The sequence below is a fragment of the Grammomys surdaster genome, unplaced genomic scaffold (genome assembly GCF_004785775.1).
Source record: "Grammomys surdaster isolate TR1022 unplaced genomic scaffold, NIH_TR_1.0 63, whole genome shotgun sequence".
In the NCBI taxonomy this organism is placed as follows: domain Eukaryota; kingdom Metazoa; phylum Chordata; class Mammalia; order Rodentia; family Muridae; genus Grammomys; species Grammomys surdaster.
This window is the reverse complement of record NW_021604565.1, coordinates 32,242,055-32,259,726: the sequence shown is the minus strand read 5'-3', so window position 1 is coordinate 32,259,726 and position 17,672 is coordinate 32,242,055. Positions and strand designations below refer to the sequence as shown.

Sequence of the window (17,672 nt, the reverse complement as noted above, 5' to 3'; positions counted from 1 at the left end):
CCAGAATCTCACTCCTCTCTTCTTCCTTTCTTTCTTTATTTTTTTTAAGAAAGAAAGGGTTTGTTATAGTTGCTTGGGGATACAGTCCTCCTGGAAGTAAGGAGACATGTCAGCAAGTGGGAAAGGTGTGATATCAGGAGCAGAGAGGTTGCTCACATTGAATTCACACTTAGGAAGCCTAAGGTGAACAGGACTTCAGCCTTGGCTATCCAGCCTGAGGGTCTGTTTACAGTAATTTATGTGCGCCAGTTGCAGGCTCTACTTTCTAATAGGTCTTAAATCTTCCCAAACAGTAACACTGATTGGGAAATAAGTGTTTAAACATGTGAGCCAATGGGGAAACATTTAAAATTTGTGATACTTTGAATGGAAACATGCTAATGGTACCATATATTTGAATGTTTGATTTCTGATGGACTGCTTAGGAAGGATTAGGAGGTGTGGCTTTGTTGGAGGAGGTACGTCACTGGTAGTGGGGTTTGAAGCCCAATAAACCCCTCTATCCCTCTCCCCTCCCTCTTCCCCTCCATATCCCATTCCTTCCCCCTCTCACTCTCTCCCTCACTCTCTTTCTCCCTCTCTCTCCCCTTTCCCCTCTTTCTCCCTCTTTCTCTCCCTCCCCCTCTCTCCCTCCTCCTCACTCTCCTCCCCTTCCTCCCCTGTCTGCCTCTGCATGTGGATGAGTTGTAATCTCTCAGCTACTGTTCCAAGTCATACCTGCCTGCCTGTTACCATGCTTATCACCATGACAGAAATGGAGTCACCTTCAGAAACTACAAACAAGCCCCTTATTTAATGTTTACTTTTATAAGCTTTCTTGGTAATTGTGTCTTTTCACAGCAGTAGAACAGTAACTAAGACAACATTGAAACTCAAACAAGCATTAATTATCCAGAGCCAGTACTTTGGAAAAACAGCCCCCATAATACCCTACAATTCTCTGTTGTCATCTGAAAATTATTGGTGCTACCTTCTGAGCTTGGCTGAGAAATGACCTGGGTATCCAATATAATAAGCTGTTTTGGATTGTTGCTCCAAATTTGAGAAACTGAAGCATGTGAGATTTTTTTTATCCTTTCTCTATATTTTCAAATGAACTTGTGCTTTTCCAGCATAGCCATTCTGCTTGTATTTCTAAGCACCTTGTAGCAATTTTTGTCCAGTCTATTCACTTTGCAAACATTGCTTCCAGAAATTGCATTGGTGCAACTCACTTTTAATGGTTGCGAAGATGCCTTTTTCTCATTTTATTCCCCAGAGGCTACAGGTGTTCAAAGACACTTTCTAGTCTCCCTTAGAGTTAATCTTCACCAATAGCTTCTCCAAACTTGAGCCATACATCTATTGAGCATACATTCTCAAACTTAATAATGCTTACTGGATGATTTCCCAGGAAGGACTTCCAAACGCACCCAGATGTTGTGTAAGAATAATAATATACACTAATAAAATAGATAAAGTTGGAATTGGCTCTTTGCCAAGTTAATGAAATTGAATGTGAGCTCTCTAGAATTAAAGAAAGAGAGAGAATGAAAATCAGTAATACTATACATGCTCCAGGTTGATATAACTCAGAAACAGCATATACTACTACAATGCAATGTTATATAAATATTTTACTACTGTAAATGTAATGTACTACTTTTACTGTAATGTTAAATAAATATTAAATATATATTTTATTCAAATTTGCTTTATTGTTTTTGTTTTATCATTAATAATAACAACTATTTTATTGTTATTATGAATATGGTGCAAGTTTATTCTTCCTGCAAATTGGCTGGCATAACAAAGCACCATAGACTGGGGACGGTCTTGACAACAAATATTTATTTGATCCATAGTTCTGTGGGCTATAGTTTGAGATTATGCTATCAGAAGGATTGGTTTGTCATTTAGGGTAGTGGGAGGAAGCTATTCTTAGATATTCCTCTGGTTTCGACTGGCATACAGACAGCCTTTGAAATTTTTTGACTTTTAGCAATCTGTCTCTAATATTTTCAGTCGAAACAGTGTAATTTTCCCTTATTCTATGTACAAATGTCCCCTCTTTTATATAGACTCCTATCATATTTGCTCATGACCCAAGCTAAGTAGTCCCATCATATTTAACTGGATCTTCAATAAGTCTGTTTCCAATAAGGCAACATTCTATGGTATTTGGAGTTGGGATTTAAACAGTGAGTAGTGGAGACATCAAAAAGGAACCTATAATACACACACTAAAAAAATTAAGCTTAAAGTAGAGGGTTTTCTAATACCACGTGATCACCCATGAACTCACACAAATACAAGTAACCATAAATGGGCTGAACAGGCTGTATTTAAATAGTTTTGTAACATAATAACTAAAGAAAAAGTGGCTGTGATTTTGATAAGGAAGAAGAGGGGATTCATGGGGAAGTTTGGAGGAAGGAAAGGTAAGGGAGGAAGTAGAGTAATTATATTTTAACCTGAAAAATTAAAAACACCCTCCTCTCTAAATTCCTTACAACCACAGTGGAAGCAACTTCTAGGAAACACGTATAGTCAAAGGACAATTCCTCCAGGCAACTGCAAACCACCACTTATCACTGGCTATTGATCTGTTCTTCAATACTCACATGAAGAGGATGTCAGGAAGAAAGATGTTGTGTAGACCACACTCCTATGTATGCTCTATGTTACAAACCTAAAAGAACAGCACATTTTTACTTTGAGCTTTGGATTGTAAGACTCTAGACTCTAACCCTTTTCGTTCCTTTTTTTTTTTTTGTAGATGCTTCACTATAGTCACCTCTTCTTTCCACATTTCTTGAATCAAGTACTATTTTCTTAATATTTACTTAGGGTGACCCTAACGGAAGATCAGCAGTCTCAACTAATCTGGACCCCAGAGTTTGTTCAGACACTGAGCCACCAACCAGGAGCATACACCAACTGATATGAGGCCCCCCAACACATATACAGCAGAGGACTGCTGGGTCTGGGTTTAGTCAGAGAAGATGCACATAACTCTCAAGAGACTTGAGGCCCCAGGGAATGGGGTAGTCTGGTGGAGTGGGATGTGGGGATGGGGACATCCTCTTGGATAAGGGTGGAGGAGGTATGGAATGAGGAAAAATCAGAGGGCAGACCAGGAGGGGGATAAAGGCTGGACTGTAAAAAAAAATTAAAGAATAATAATAAAAAGAGTGATATTGGGACCCCAGCTATAAAAAGGGAATGCAAAGTAACTTATAGGGAAACCAAGATTCTAAGAGGCTTCCTCAGTTGAGTAGTATTCTAGGCAGATCTTAGGATATAGATTTACCAAAGAGGTGGATTTCTATGAGAATTAAAATTAGATTCCAGGTGGAGGTCCAACTTAATGATATGGCATCCCTGTTCTTCCCACTCTTCTAACTCCTGCCTATACAGATGTATCCCTATGTTCATGAGAACAAAATAATAATACTCTGGTTCAAATGGAGACATGGAGGGAGATAACATTTTAATGATAGTGTAACCAACAGAGGGTAATCAGGCCAGACATCTCTCTGACAAAACAGAAAATTTGAAGCACTGGTTCCAGGCAAGTAACACACATGTATTTGTGTACATGGGAGCAGTAGGGAAGGAATTCTTGGGAAACTTATTGATTTCTAGATAAGAACAGATATATAATCCTAACTTCCCTTTGATCAGAAGGTCAAAACTCATAGAATTGTTGACATCCAAGATCTTACACAAAATCCCCTAGCCTTTAAACTTTAGACCTTTCTATATCAACATTGCATTTGATTTAAATTAACATAAGAAGTTCAGCGAAACCTTTTTATAACCTTTTCATTATTCTTTATTAAATGACTTTTATTGTAGCATCACCTTTAAATTTTATGTATGTCTGTGAGATAATTACCACCAGCTACTTTTGGTGATAGACTAATGAGAGCTCAGAAAAATTTACACAACCTTCTGTAAGTAGAAAGGTCTATTTCTCTCAATATTTTGATACAGCTTTTGGATATAATTTGGCGAGATCCTTTACAGTGCTAGGTTGGAGTTCCGTGGTGTGAACAAGTGTAAGGTAATTTTCATTTTGTATGGATGGTTTCAAGTACACAATGCTACATGGAAATGCTAGGGAAATCTGAGGACAAAAAGAAAGGCTTCTCCACAGAACCTTGTCTCTTCTTCTCCTGTATCTCAGCTTTAGAAAACTTGCTAAACACTTAAATGTGTGGCCAACCTAAGTATTTTAGTTTGAGTTAAAAGTACTAGACTTTGCTTATTAGATGATAATTTCATTGAAAATGTAATTTTACATTGTAAAAAACATAGAATGAATTTTTAACAGATTTTTGTAATTTAGTAATTAATAGGAGAATCTTTAAGATGTCACAAGCTATCCAAAGGAAAACACAATGGTTACTTATTCAAAATGAAGGAAGCTAAGAGGGTTAAAATGTTAAATGGCCACTATGCATGCAAAACTAGTTTTTCTAGTAGGAAGAAGGATAATTAAATCTTGTTTATAAATGACTGCTTGATCAACAGGAACAATTGGTACTACCACCATTTTCTTACTACTGAGAGAGGCATGGTGGGCACAAAAGAAAAAACAAAACAAAACAGGAAAGGTGCATATGCAGGACACCTGACAACAGATTTGCCTATTCAAGATATTTTCTAGTATTTTCTAGTGGTCTCAGATTAATGTGAGCAGCGTTGAGCACTACCTTTGAAGCAGGGATGCTGAGTCAGAGAAACCTGAGGAAGCAAGCACTTGGGAATTAACAGATGTCCTGGGAAGGGCTTTGGGCTTTGGCAAGAGGTTGGAATCAGGGTTCAAGCCAAATTTAACTCAACTGACATATGGTTTACATTTTATGGTCCTTATAATACTGAAGAATTGGGATGAAAACCCCAATTTTCTCTAAGTCCACCATGGTTTTCACATCACTGTATTAGGCCAATGATTAAACACAATATAGGAACATTTTTCCTCCCAGTGATGTTAAAGGATTGGAGAATGATACTAAAATATTTTCTACTCGTACAGCTGAAAGACCGATGGATCATATGAGTTTGTATGAGAATGCAAAAGCTGTAATTCAGTTATAACCCACAAAAATATGTTTTAACCTCAATTCTTAGCACTTTTTAATACAGTCTTTTTGGAAATAGGTTGTTCACCAGTATAAAAAAGTTAAAATGAGGTCAGACAGAGTTGGGAGAAATTATATTCAAATGATTAAAAATAGTCTTTGTGGGAATCAAGTCATTCCCAGTAGAGATGTATCGATAGAGAGGAAAGTCCTGTGCAGATGGAGAGAAATTTGAATGATGTCAGTATGCTTTAAGACCCCAGGACAATGCCAGTGTCCACTATAGCTTAACAGATGCAAGGAGTTCAAGTATATCTTTGTCAATACCTTGATTCAGACTGCTATTTTCTTGAAACATGAGGAAATAGATTTATATTCTTTGCAAAACTAAATTCTTTTAAAATTACTTTTTGAGATTATAATAGAATTACATCATGTCCTCCTTCTCTTTCCTCCCTCCAAATCCTTCCATGTATCCCTCCTTATTTTTTGTCAAATCCATGACCTTAAAAATATCATTACATGAAACCCTTAAAATTTACATACAAGTAACATTATACAGACTAGGCAGTTTATATTTAAGAATATATGTATGTATATATATAGACCTACATTCCTTAAGCTGGCCTATTTATAATACTTTTTGTTCCAGCAATCTTAAGAATCTAATATATAAGAAAAAGGGATATTTGTTCTTTTCAAAAAACATTTGAAGTAGCATGTAGTATATGTGTGTATATATGTGTGTATGCATGTATGTATTGTATATATGTATGCAATGGTGGAAGATCTAAAATAGTTATGACAATGACATAAAATAAAACAAGAAATAAAACAAAGACCCTTGGAAAAATGGTTCTGGATGTAAGATAAACAAAACAGTATTTTTCTCATGAATTAGAAAGTCTTAGAAGCTGCAACAAGGAAGAGACATTTTTACCAGCTAGGAATCGAGATTGTAGGTCTCATTTTTAAATTGATCTTAGGGCATGCCTGAAACTGGGATATTTACTTTTAAAAAGCTTTATTTTTGCCCATATCTCTGGAATGTAAAATACGTACAGTGAGCATGGGCTTAGTTGCTGGGGTGGGCCTCCATTGCTACAGCCCAAGAAACAGAAGGACAAAGTGAAGAATACGAAGAAGAGACAAATACAGTTTTACCTTAAATCAACCTTATCTTGTAGCATCTAATCTAATCCTATGGGAGGAATCACTTCTAAGAGACAGTATTAAGCCATTCTTGACCACAGAAACTGAGTGCCTCTCCCCAAGTCCAACCTCACAATAAAACATAAAAAGCAAATGTTAACGCTGGTGTCTGAAAAGACAAACCATGCTATAATACAGCATTACCCAATGAAGATCAACTTAGGGAAAGATGATGGCACTGAGTTTAGAGTCCACTTCACAATTTTTACACTTTTTTGTGTGTAGTTCTTTAGTGTATTCCATACTTGTCCGGAAAATATGATTAAAACCTAAATGTCAGATTTTTGAAAACTGCCTTTCAGAAGCAGCACATGCACCGTTTTGATGCTTTGGTTACAGGGTTGACTTTGAGGCTGAATCATGTAATATCTTTGAACCTTATAACTTGTTATATGATTTGCTCATGGAAACTAGGATGTGTAACCATGTACAGTTCAAAACCTCCATGTTGACCTGTTGACCTTTAACCCCTCCTACATTCTCAGCTAGTGATTGGCTGAGTTCAATGATATGCGAGTAGTGTGAGCTTTGAGCTCTCATGCATTCTGTGTTTCATATGTTTTATATGCAATTTAACAGAAGAAATGGACTGCTCAATCAAAGATGAGCACCACGTGGCAGATTGAATGTTAGCAATAGAAATAGAGAGTCAGGCCTTTAGTAAACTAATATACTGTAACCTGTAGTAAGCTTTATACAGCTGCTTTTAAATTCTTGTATTATAAATACGTTAGTTAGCACACAAATTAATGGAATCCATGATGGAAGTTTTAGCCATGTATGTCCATGTACTTTGTAGTCTTACCTCCATCACCCCATTGTTTCTGATTTTTTTTCCTCTAACTGATCTGTTATCAGCTTCCCCGTTGAGTCCCCTTTCTACCTTCATGCTATATATATGTACTTAAAAGTTTTGTGTTCCTCATAGAGAAACCATAAGATGCTTGTCTTCTCACGTCTAATTCATTTTACTTGTCACAGTGATTTCCAGGTTTATGAACTTTCCTTCATGCTAATTCAGACTTCTTTAGTACTTTATTTACTTCTACTGTGTGTGTGTGTGTGTGTGTGTGTGTGTGTGTTATGTACAATATCTGTCTCGGTCTGTCTGTTGATAGGCATCTTGAATGATTCCGTGTATTAGAAATTATGAACGGTGCTTTTTTCAGTGTATCTCTATACAGTATCACTATAACTTTGTGCCACACTGTTTCTTTGGTTCCTTCTAGTATATTCAAGGAATATTATAGTTGTTTTATGTAGTAGTTCTATTTGTAGCGTTTTAGGGAACCCCTATACTGAACTTTATGTGTTTTTCTATGTCATTCAGTGAATAGCACCATGTGTATTCTATATCTCAAGTTTTTTTTTTCATTTTAAAAATAGATTCTTGTATATTTCTGGTACCAAATGAGGAGAGACTGTCTTATGTATCATGTGTTTGTGACTTAACTCATTCTCATTGAACTAGACTATACTGTTCACCTTCAAGTAATTTAAAATCTCTAAATGAAAAACTCTGCATTCATGGTGCACTTAAAAAAAAAGAAGCCTTATGTTCACGGGTCTGTTGTATTATCTAACTGATTACATCATCTGTGATTCAATGCCTCATGCTTCAATTAATCCTCTGTGGTCTTCACAGAGGTACAACAAAGAAGTCCCTAAGCTTTTTCTATACAGAGAAGACCTTAGTGGAGCATTTTAGTACACAATATATTCTCAAAATGAAGAAATAAGGAAGTCCAATCCTTCATGCCAAGTGCCTGTTGCCTTCTGTAAAGACTGCTCATCAAATTACAGATGTTTGTGGTGTGCTTGTTGATTTATCTGAGTGTTTACAGGACTCATCAGACTCTCTACCTTTTCTATATTGTTATGTCCCACTCAAACTTTATGTTTTCTTCACTTAAAATGCACTGCATCTATGTAATTAATTAGTTGACATGTTTGGTCTTGGCAAATCATGATAAAGACATGATTATCACAGGCCTTTAAAACAGTCCTATAGGTTGGAAGCCCTCATGGGATTGAATCAATTTCTTGGGCAAATTACATGAAGTAGGGATTCCAAGAACACGTGCTCCTGGAAAAGTTTTATTTCTTCCAGATCACCTGGAACTCAAACAAAGTGAAACTTGCAGTATTATCCGGTTTCAACAAACCCTGATTGCTGTGTTTAGCCATAAACCAGAACAATGAAGTATACAGAACTCTTATGACCTATTAATTCACTTTTCTGGCCATCTGTTTGATATTATATGATTGAATTTTGAGGAGACAATAAAAAATGAACAAAATAGAAGAAATTAATTCACCTTAAATTGATCCTGCCAAATTGCTCCAAAATAATTTTCAGCTATGGGCAAACTGTGTTTCTTCTCCATGATGGTCACACATTTTTCATTATTTACTGTCACTTGTCAAGGATGTCTAGGTTGTCATTGCCTGAAGTAGCCCCGAGCTGTGACCATTTATGTATTGTTAGCAGCTTCTTGGCTTTTAAAATGTATATTAAGAGAGAAAGTTGGCTTGTTTCAGCAGAAGTAAGAGGATCATAATTTGAGCCAACATATGGAAAGCAAAGCTATTCTGTTTTGATTTAATGAAGGCACTGTTATTCCCCAGGGACTTTCTCTGTTCGTGTTCGAAACAAGATGTTCCATACTATCAAAACTAAATGTTGTATCTAGCACAATCTCAATCCCTACCTTAAGACACTGTCCAGACCACCTGGATGTCTAGTGGCAAGTCCTGCCTTTCTTGCTTTATACCTACAAGAAGACAAAGCTGTGTTTTTGGAGATCTGAATAAATCAGAGCAGAGAAAATTCAGTTGATCACTGAATCTTAGAACCTTAATGTGCTGCTGATGCAAACCTGCAGATTACCTTTCATTTATTGGTTCAGATGGAGTATTGATTAGCCTCTGTGATTTTAACAGGCCCTAACAAGATAGAACAGAGTTGATACTTTTCCCACATGCTAATAGATTAGTGGAGGTAATTGGAAATTGACTATAGTATGAGAATGTTTCAACAAAAGTACCTGTATTTCAGTAAAGCAGAGAGTAGGAGTGTACTGAGGGAAGATCCTATGTGAAACTGTAGAAAATATTCTCCACACTCTAAAGACCTAAAGATGAATTTTTGGGCTTTATAGCGACACTGGGGCAGACAATATTGAAGTCTAGATGAGAGAGAAAGTGTTAGACAGTTTTCCTATATGAAGAAGAAGGGATGCTGTCAGAATGCTCAGGCCAAGGTATTCATTGTATTTCCATTCTCTGATGAACAAACTGCGAATTGATCATTTGAATAACTTCATGAAGGTCACATTAGGACTTCCTGACTCATATGAAGACTCATCTGCCCTTTTCTTCTTGGCTCATATCCATCTTGTTTCAATGGTATTTTGATGTGGTTTTTATGTAAATGCTACTGAAATCCTTTAAGGTGGGTAAAAGATTTCCAGAAAACAGATGGACTTTGATATAGTATTCAAAGACACACAATTGTAAACATTCTTCCAAGAGATGAATTTGAATCAAGAAGCCAGAAACCAACCAATACAAGATGAAGAGTCTGCCGAAGAATTGCAAAAATGGTAGACAATCGAGAGAAGGCAGTGTCCTAGAAGTAACCATTGAAGGGGGAGTAATCAGGCTGTCAAACCCCCTACTAAGTTGAGAACAATAATGGAGTTCACTACTGTGAATTATCAATACAGGAAGCATCAGCTGCCTAATGAGAAATTGTAATGGAATCAAAAGGACTAATATCTGATTAAATTGGTTTTAAGGGTTTATAAAGACAAATTAAAGACATGGACTACATAATCAATTCTTTTTAGAAAACCACCCAATCAAGAATGATATCAAACAACATGAACAAAGTGTTGGTGAAAAAATTAAGGGAATATTAGGAAACTATTTCAATTGTTAAAAAGTCATATTCATGGGCTGGTGAGATAGCTCACGGAATCAAAACTATTTGTCATGCCAGCCTGAAGATCTATATTTAAATCTCTGGAATCCTCAGTAGAAGGAAAGAACTCACTCTTAAAAGTTACTGTTTTATGATCTCTGTCCACGTGTACACAGTGACATCTGCTCACCTGAACTTACACACAGAAACCATACACACACACACACACACACACACACACACACCACACACACACACACACACACACACACACACACACACACAAAAGCAAAACTAATAAGAACACAGTAGAAATTATAGAATACAAGCAAGATATTGGTAAGGTAAAAAAAAATAACCACACAAAACAATATGAGCCATTGTTGATTTCCAATGGAGGTTGTATTAGTGACGTACAGTCTCAACATTTTAATAAACTAATAAGTTGTAAGAATCTCAGCAATTATTCTTGAAAATATAATATTTAGAAGAAGTTAATGTCACAGTACACAGGAAGTAGAAAAACAAACAAACAAACAAACAAAACCCAAACACTTTTTGCAAATCCTGCCACACTTCAGAATCTGTTTTGATTCTAATATTAATTTTTATAGTGTTCCCCCATAATCTTGATAGCTTTCTATTTTGAGTAAAGAGGCTTAGAAAATCTAACATGGGCATAAATATTGCTTCTAACCTTGTTATCATTTTTTGCTTTATATTCACTGAGGGTCCCCAAGACACAATTAGACATTTCTGCCACTAATTGTTCCTCTAGAGTTGATCTATCTTAAGGGTGAACACCATCTCCACCAGAAGCATAATACTTCTGATTCATGACAAATATTAAAGCGAAACATATAAAATTAAGCCCCACATTTTCTCCTTTACCTCAAATTTTTCTCACTGCATTCATTCCATTTCATATTTCATTTTGAAACATTTGCATCTTTTTCTGTTCTTTTCTTCTCTTGATAAAAGTCACAACTCTTCTGCCATCTTATTTTGTATTCACACCCCCTCCATAAGAGCCCCAGTCTTCCCATTCCCCCTCCTCCATCATATGATTTGGAACCTGCCATTCTCCCTCTATTGTTCCCTTACCCTCTTGCACTAACAACTGTATCATTTTACTTCGCTTGTTTCTGTAGTTACACGCCAGGCATCTGAAGATTTGGAGCTGAGAGACTTAGATGAAAAAGAACATGCCCTGTTTGTCTTTCTGAGTCTGGGTTACCTCATTCAATAGTTCTATTTACCTGAAACATTCACGATTTTTTTTATCTCCCCCCTCTACAGCTGAACAGTATTCAATAATGTGTAGGTGCATTTTCATTATCAGTTGCTTGGCTGAAGGGCATTTAGATTGTGTCAATTTTCTAGCTATTGAGGATAAAGCAACAACAAATAATGACAAAGCATGTGTCTGTGGAGTAGAATCTCCAGTCTTTTGTACACATGCCAAAGAGTAGTATAGCTGATTCATATGGTGCATTTATTTTTAACATTTTGAGAACTATCCATACTGATTTTCAGAGTGGCTGGAGTAGTTTTCAATCTCATCAACAATGAATAAGGGTTCTCTTTTTCCCTTTCTCAATCCAGCCACAGTAGTTGGTTGTTTTGTTGATCTTTACAATTCTGACTAGGATATGGTGAAGTCTTAAAGTTGTTTTGACTTCCATTTGACTGCTAAAAATGGTGGACATTTTCTGGAAGTACTTGTTAGCCACGTCTTTCTTATTCTGAGAACTCTCTGTTAAGGTCCAGACAGATTTAGTGAATTTTTTTTCATCTTCACCTTTTGAAGTTCTTAGATATTCTTTTGACACTGTTTTCTATGAGATCATGATCAGAGCTGTGTCAATGGCAGGGTCATGTCCTTGAAGTTATAGAACTGTGAGTTGAATACATTCTTTTCCTGAGATTTTGAATAAATCGCAGGCCTCTTATGTGCTAGGCAGATGTCCACTGAGCTGCATGCCTAGCTTTCCTAGTTTTCTTCATGAATCTGTCCTGCTTTCAGTGTTGTAGCAAGAAAAGAAATAACTGAGACTGGTTGAAACTCTGTCATGCACAAATGTCAACATCATCAGGGTTTTTTCCCCCAAAAGGAAAACACTTAAAATTCCATTATCTACACTTTAAATAACAAAAACTATGGAATTCATGTAAAAGAGGGTAAAAAATTCTAAACTGAAATTAATACTAGAAGAGAAGGTAATTTAGGGTCACATTTATATTTAATAAAATTATTGTGTTAAGTTTATGTATCAAATCTGTCAACCATTTCTGTATCCATGACTTCTGCTGTGTTGCTTTGTAATTCATTTTACTGAGCAAGATTAGATTAGATCTCTGCCCTTTGTTCTTATTTTGTAACATTTCTTTCTCTGTTCCATAAAGTGTCAGCAGATGTGGCACATATGGAGACAGAGAATACCATTAAATTTGTTTTTTGTTGTTGTTCCTGCTCCTGGATATTGTCTAAAGTCAGCAAATCCATGGGAAGGTGAATGTTGCACTCATTATCAGAGTTCATCTAGTTGAATATGTTAAAGATTACCAAGTTGGAACTTGAGGGATCATTAACTGGATTAAATAAGTTATTGTGTAATCAATTGTATGACTGACTTGTACCTTAGGTAGACACATACTGGATGTAACATTTCTGAAAATTCAATGTTCTATAAGAGCTATAGGAGAATTATTTTTTTTTATTACATGGCCATGAGTATATTTTCCATGCACCAACGAACAGTCATATGCCCTTGCACATATGGATAGCAGTAACTGGCCTTAGTGGGTTATTTTAAAAGTCATGAAGTTGGCACAATGATCTGTTGGCAGTATGTGAGTGAGTGAGAATGGGAAAGTATGAATAAATATGTTCATACTTTATTGTATGCTTGATAGAAATATTTAAAAATAAGAAAAAAAATGATGTTATTTTCAGATAAAATGATTGATTATCTAAGGTCAATTTTCTCTAAAACCTTTAATTTATTCATTAGAAATGCGAATGATGAGAAATTATGCCAGTGATGAGAGAAAGCCACACAGAAATAGACTCTGAAAAAAGTTACATGACATTGTTCTAGTCCCTGTTCTGGGTCCATCCTGAAAGTTGTCTGGGACTCGCCTTCGTTTTGTTCCATAGAGTGACAAGACATTAACACTTCTCATTTAGTGCAGTGTTCATTTTAAGCTGAAAACCACAAAAAACTCTACACTAGTGTCCACATCAGTTACTTAGTTCCAGTGAAGAATGGACTAGTGGTAAATTAGTAACTTTATAACATTTTAGTAGATATTTTTTCTCTTTGGTAAAGAAACATAGCTTTTCTCTATTTGTGATTTGGCTGTGTGCAACAGGAGTCCTATATAGGTAAAGTTCCATGTTTTTATTAAAATAGCATGTAAAATAATGGTTAATATAGAATAAGGAATTAAATCATCAAATTAAAAATCTTGATTTAGGTGAAAAATATGGAAACATTATTGATTTTCCTTGTTTCTTATATCTGAATGAATATGAATCATTTAACAGAATTATGAGAACTCCTATTTTAAGATCTTATATTGCTACCTTTTGGAATTATGAGCATAAATGTAAGTTTCCTGCTGAACTCTAATAGCTTTTTATTGTACTTATCTATATTTACATTTTAAAAATTATAACTTGACAAGTTATAGTGGTATGTTTTGATCTTATAATTTATCAACAAAGCAGAGCATATAATTATAATTCAATGAATTCAATTGGCATATATGTCACTTCAAATATCTAGAAATTTCAGCTAACTCAGTTAATTTTGTCAAATAAAATGATAAAGTAGAATAAAAGAAAAACATTAATCCCTAATTGGAAATTTGTCTTAAATTATATAGGTTTGTGTTGAAAGTCAGTAAATAACTAAAAATAATTAAATGTATACATTTGGGTAATTTTTATAATAATTAAGAATATGTACATTTTTAAATATTTTTGTTTTCTAAAATTAAGTTAGTAAAACTAGTTTCTAAATATATTAAAAGGGGACCATTGTAAAGTTGCCTGTTTTAATCCTTGACACAATTCTAAGTGCAACCTGTTCAACCTGACTCATGATTTGCTTTTTTATTTTTCTTTTCCATCATGTTCTGGTCAGATAGATTCCTGATCAGTGCTATTGACCATTTGTTTCCAGCATAGTACCTGGACAATTCTTTCTCAATCTTTCGTCTCCTCTACTTTATCATCTGATAAGTCCTTGAAGTTTTATGAAATGAGTTTATAGTGACCATGCCATGTACCAATGCATTAATAATGCGTTCACAATGCTAAGGAGAAACTTAGTTTTTGTTTTTTAAAGACACCATTTGAGAATATATTTTTGTTTGCATTTACACTATTCCAATCAATATAAATATATACACTTATTATTTATATTAACACGTCATTTGAGCAAAGGGTAAACAGTTTTCATTGAAATTAAGTTCCAATGATAGATGTTAACTTGTTCCCATAGCTTTCTATTGTGAATATTTCAGTAATGAACATGAGACAAATACTGTATCAATGTATCTTCCTTTGTATTTAGAAACAGAAGGACTGATGAATTTTTTAAATGATTTTGGGAAATTTCCATAGTATTGTCCCTTGTTTAGATGTTGATTTGCATTGCATTACTGTGACCAACAGGCAAGGACTTACCTCTCTTAAACTATTACTGCACACTGGTATTTCTAATAGTTTTTATATGAGATGCTCTAAGATTTGAGGGGATGTGTTATCATTGTGACTGGACTTGGTTGTAATTTTCATTTCACAGATGATTTGGAATATTGAGTTCTTTTAAAGGTATATAGCTGTATAAAAATATTATGTATACATATATTATATTTTATATAATATACTTGTATTATATATTGCAATACAATATATAATAAAATATTCTATGTTATATATAGCATGAATATATGTAAGTAAATATTATATAATGAAATATATATATGTATGTAAGTATATTGTATTATAATAAATAATACAATGAGTATAATATTTATTTATTTGTAATATTATATTATATATTATTTTATTATTATTTAGGTATAAAATGAAGAAACTTTTTTTATTGGATATTTTATTTACATTTCAGATGTTATCCCCTTACCCCATTTCCCCAGCCCCCAGCCCAGGAATTCCCTATCCCATCCTCCCTCCTAGAAAATATAAACAGTACTGAAAGACAATATTTTGTGTGAGGACATGAATATACTGAAAGGCAATATTGTTTGATGTAACTTAGATGTATAGACAAACACTATTGAGTTCAAAGAACCAAAAGGTAGATGAATTCTTTCAAGTGACTGGGGTCAGATAAATGGGAAGATGCTGTTAAAAGGGTTAACGGTGAGACAAGCAAGCTGCAAGCTGTCAGTATAGAAGGCATATATATTTATATCATGACAGAAATATAACTTTTTTGTTGTTGTTATTTTGTTTTGTTTTTCGAGACTGGGTTGCTCTTTTGTAGCAATGGCTGTTTGGGAATTCGTTCTGTAGACCAGACTGGTCTCAAACTCACAGATATCCACCTACTTCTGCCTTCTCAATGCTGGGATTAAAGGCATGCATCATGACCTCCTGGCTTAATTTGATTATTAAAAGTATTACACAACCATGGCATTTTATGCCTTGAATGTAAGAATATAATATTCTTTGTTTGTATATTAGTATCTCATCTCCATTTTTATTTGCAATCATTAATTGCACCAAGTAATGGATTATATTATGACATTTTGTTTATGTGAATAATATGTTTGATCATCTTTAATTCTCTATTATCATATCCTGTTATGTATAACTCGCTCTTCTCCTTTCTTTACCTTCAAATGCTTCTTGAATTTTCATGTACTAACTCTATTGTTTGCTTTTTCTCTTTAACAATATTATTATTGTTAAATAATATATAATGCATATAAATGCATATACTATATAATGTATATAAATACATAAATAAAAATGAGTCAATTTAGTGTTGCTCATAATATATTTTTAGAGTTGACTACTTGCCACTCATAACTACCTAGGGGGCTAATTTCTGAAAGGTATTGATTCTAGCACTCTCAGCAGTTATTAATTGCATATAGTTCTTCATCTAGGGATGAGGCCTTGGAAGATTTTTGCTGTCCATATTGGCATGGCAAATGATATTGTCATTGTTCAGATTTTGGTTAGAGTTCTATAATATTAAGATTTTATAGTGTAGCTTTTCTACTTTATAAAGAAGAGATAGTCTCACAGGGGGCAGAAAGATTGTATTAGTTTTAGTATCTATTAAAATTTACTTCTCAAGACTTGAGCAGAGTACATTACATTGAATGTTAACTGTATTTATAAAATGGAATTTATTCTATAAGTTGCCAAATCAGAGACATTTTTCATTTGAATTCTTTGTCATGAAATAAAATATACTGCTGTCAATGTTGTAAGAAGTAAACTGTTTATTACTTTTTAATATGCAGGGAAAGAATGTACATTTTTTTGAGAAAAATAACGAGTATTTCAATTTTTGAATGTCAGGTCCAGAAAAGATGTGTCTTTAAATTAATAAAGTTGTGATTTTGAATTTGTGTTTTCTATACCATTATATCTATGACTCTACATCTAGCATTTACAAGAATCTCCATGGCTGTTGATGAAATTCTACATCATGTAGGTGATAGTGGAAGATTTCAGATTTGGATGATTGCCCTTCTCAACATTTTAGCTATGGTGTCAGCCCCTCATGATGTTATGGAGAATTTTACAGCAGCCATCCCTGTTCATCACTGCAGTGTAAACCTTAACAATTCAGGATCTGAAATTAGTACTACCATGAACTTGACTACTGAAGCTATTATAAGAGTCTCCATCCCAATGGGCCCAAATCAGAAACCTGAGCAATGTCGACGCTTTAGGCACATCCAATGGCAATTCTTAGATTCCAATATATCAACTACTAACATCACTGAACTAGAGACTGAGCCATGCTTAGATGGATGGACATATGATCACAGTGTTTTTACTTCTACCATTGTCACTGAGGTAAGATGCTTAATTATAATGATGTCTAGTGAATTGACTATAGGAGCCTACCATCTAGTAATGCAATGTAAGATAGTTTTCACAGAATATTGAGAATAAGGAAGGGGGTGAAAAATGTGTGTGTGTTTGTCTGTATGTATAAATACATATTTTCACTATCCATATATTTGAAAAAAGCAATACTACTAGTCTACAAAAGTTTTAACTGAATGTGGTTGTATTCAGACACTGTGATCAGTAGTATATATATATATGACTTGCCTTATTTGGGTGAAAAATCTTAGATCTATTATTTACTGTTAGGCAGCTTTATGTTTCAGTTTATTAATATTTAAGGCGTTGTCATTTTATATACTGTTTTTAAGAAAAATTCTGGTTAATGATGTTATCTGAA

At 34.4% G+C, this 17,672-nt stretch overlaps 1 protein-coding gene across 2 annotated transcripts in view; it reads left to right on the top strand.

Annotated features, from left to right (window-relative positions):
* The window catches only part of LOC114621387 (solute carrier family 22 member 22-like), a 197,813-nt gene that overhangs the window by 156,388 nt on the left and 23,753 nt on the right, over positions 1 to 17,672 (top strand). The window contains exons 1-2 of one of the 2 annotated variants that reach the window (XM_028767647.1): positions 13,529 to 13,594; positions 16,863 to 17,278. In XM_028767647.1, the coding sequence (XP_028623480.1) occupies positions 16,880 to 17,278 (399 nt within the window). In that variant the 5' untranslated portion in view covers positions 13,529 to 13,594; positions 16,863 to 16,879. Of the gene's footprint in view, positions 1 to 13,528; positions 13,595 to 16,862; positions 17,279 to 17,672 lie in introns of those variants that run through there. The other variant, XM_028767657.1, reaches the window with a different exon arrangement.